This window comes from Cnephaeus nilssonii (genome assembly GCF_951640355.1).
Source record: "Cnephaeus nilssonii genome assembly, chromosome: 5".
Lineage (NCBI taxonomy): Eukaryota > Metazoa > Chordata > Mammalia > Chiroptera > Vespertilionidae > Cnephaeus > Cnephaeus nilssonii.
The window spans coordinates 31174201-31175984 of record NC_137076.1 but is presented as its reverse complement, the minus strand read 5'-3'; the positions used below and the strand labels follow the sequence as shown (position 1 = coordinate 31175984).

General features: G+C 62.2%; 1 protein-coding gene across 1 annotated transcript in view; it reads right to left on the bottom strand.

Moving 5' to 3' along the window:
* The window catches only part of BTBD2 (BTB domain containing 2), a gene marked incomplete at its 5' end in the record, with an annotated part of 14487 nt that extends 14046 nt beyond the window's left edge, over positions 1 to 441 (bottom strand). Inside the window, one exon of the mRNA XM_079770976.1 lies at positions 68 to 441. Within this exon, the coding sequence (XP_079627102.1) occupies positions 68 to 441 (374 nt within the window). The remainder of the gene's footprint in view (positions 1 to 67) is intronic.
* Between the last annotated feature and the right edge of the window lie 1343 nt (positions 442 to 1784).

Sequence of the window (1784 nt, the reverse complement as noted above, 5' to 3'; positions counted from 1 at the left end):
CCGGGCGCGGGGGCGCGGGCGCGCGGGGTGCGGGGTGCGGGGTGCGGCCCGGGGCGGCGCGGCCCACCTGTGCGCCGGGATGCGCTGCGCGCCGAGCCCCTTGCCCACCAGGAAGTGCACGTCGCACAGCACCTCGTTGTTGAAGAGGAAGGCGAAGCGCTCCTGCACCGTGGGCTTGGTGGCCTGCCAGTTGTACACGGGCTCGCGCAGCAGCGCCGCCGCCGCCGGCTCCTCGGCCGCCCGCTCCCCGCCCGCCGCGGCCTGCGCGCCCGGCCCCGCGCCCGGAGGGGGCGCCCCGGGGGCGGCGGCGGCCGAGGCGGCGGCGGCCGCGTTGCCGGGGGCGGGGGCGGCGTTGGCGCTGGGACCCGGGCTGCCCCCCGCGCCCGCGCCGACACCCCCCGGCGGGCACGACGCGCGGCCGCCGCTCCCACCCGCCGCCATCTTGTCGGTGCGGCGCCGCGGGCGGGCGGGGCGGGCCTGTCTGGCGGGGCGGGCGGGGCGGGCGGACGAGGGGAGGGAGGGGGCGGAGGGAGGGAGGGAGGGACAGTGCGGGGGCGGTCTACAACCGGTCCTCAGACCCTGGACCAAGATCCCAACCTCGGACCGGGACCCCACTTGCTGGATGTCCTGCTTCAGACCCCCAGCCCGGGTTCTAGACCTGTCACCTCAGGCTCCAACCCAAATCCCCAATCCAGGACCCCGGCCCCGGACCCCAGACCTCGGATGCTAGGCTGAACCCTCGTCCTCGCGCCCCAGATCCTCTGTCCAGACCTCAGGCCTCAGCCCTTCTCCAGACCCCAAACTCTGGACCCGACTCCCCACCTCAAACATCAGACCCCCCTCCAGACCCTTAACCCAGTCCCTGCACCCCAGACCCAGGTCTCTGACCCAAGTCCCCAAATCCCAAGTCCAGACCCAACCCAGAGCTTGGACCCCAGAGCCCATACCCCAGACCTGGGACCCGGGACCCCAGCCCTCAGCCCTGAGTGGTCTGCCGGCCCGGTGGCGTCACTGGGGCAGGATGGCAGGGCCGCAGGGTGGGGGGTCCTGGATGGACATGGACATGGAGGGACGCGGAGGGGCTAACGGAGCCAGGAGGGGGTGATGCGGCTGCATTGTGGGGGTGCTCTGTGCTTCCTAGACACAGCAGGGTCCTCTGGGCCTCTGGCTCCTACAGCCCTCCCAGCTCAGTGCCCGGCAGCCTCCCTCATACCGTACATGTATGGAAACAAAGGTGGGAACTTGCAAATGCAAGAAAAAATGAACATCCTCTCTCATCCTTCTGTGCATATTTGTCTTTTTTTCATGTTTGTTTTGTTTTGTGTTTTACAAAGAGTAGAATCTTTTTAGATAGTTGGATAGCATTTGGTAAGGGGATATCAGCCTGTTTATGTGGGGATGCTGAAAAACGGCTCATCCAAATAAAAGCAGGTGTGGCTAGTGATTTGATAAAGAATGAAAATCCGGATTCTTGCTTTTTGAGGATAATTACAGATTCATGGCATTCAGACTTTAGTCGTTTTTTTTAAAATCCTCACTTGAGGGAAGAAATGTTTTTATTGATTTTTAGAGAGAGAAACATTGATGTAAGAGAGAAATATTGATTTATTGCTTCCTGTACATGTCCAACTGGAGATTGAACCACCAACCTATGTATGTGCCCTGACCAGAAATCGAACCTGCAGCCTTCTGGTATACCAGAAGACACTCCAACCAACTGAGCCACACTGGCCACGGCTACACACAAATTTTTGGTGGAAAACTGATTAAAGTCTACTTCAATG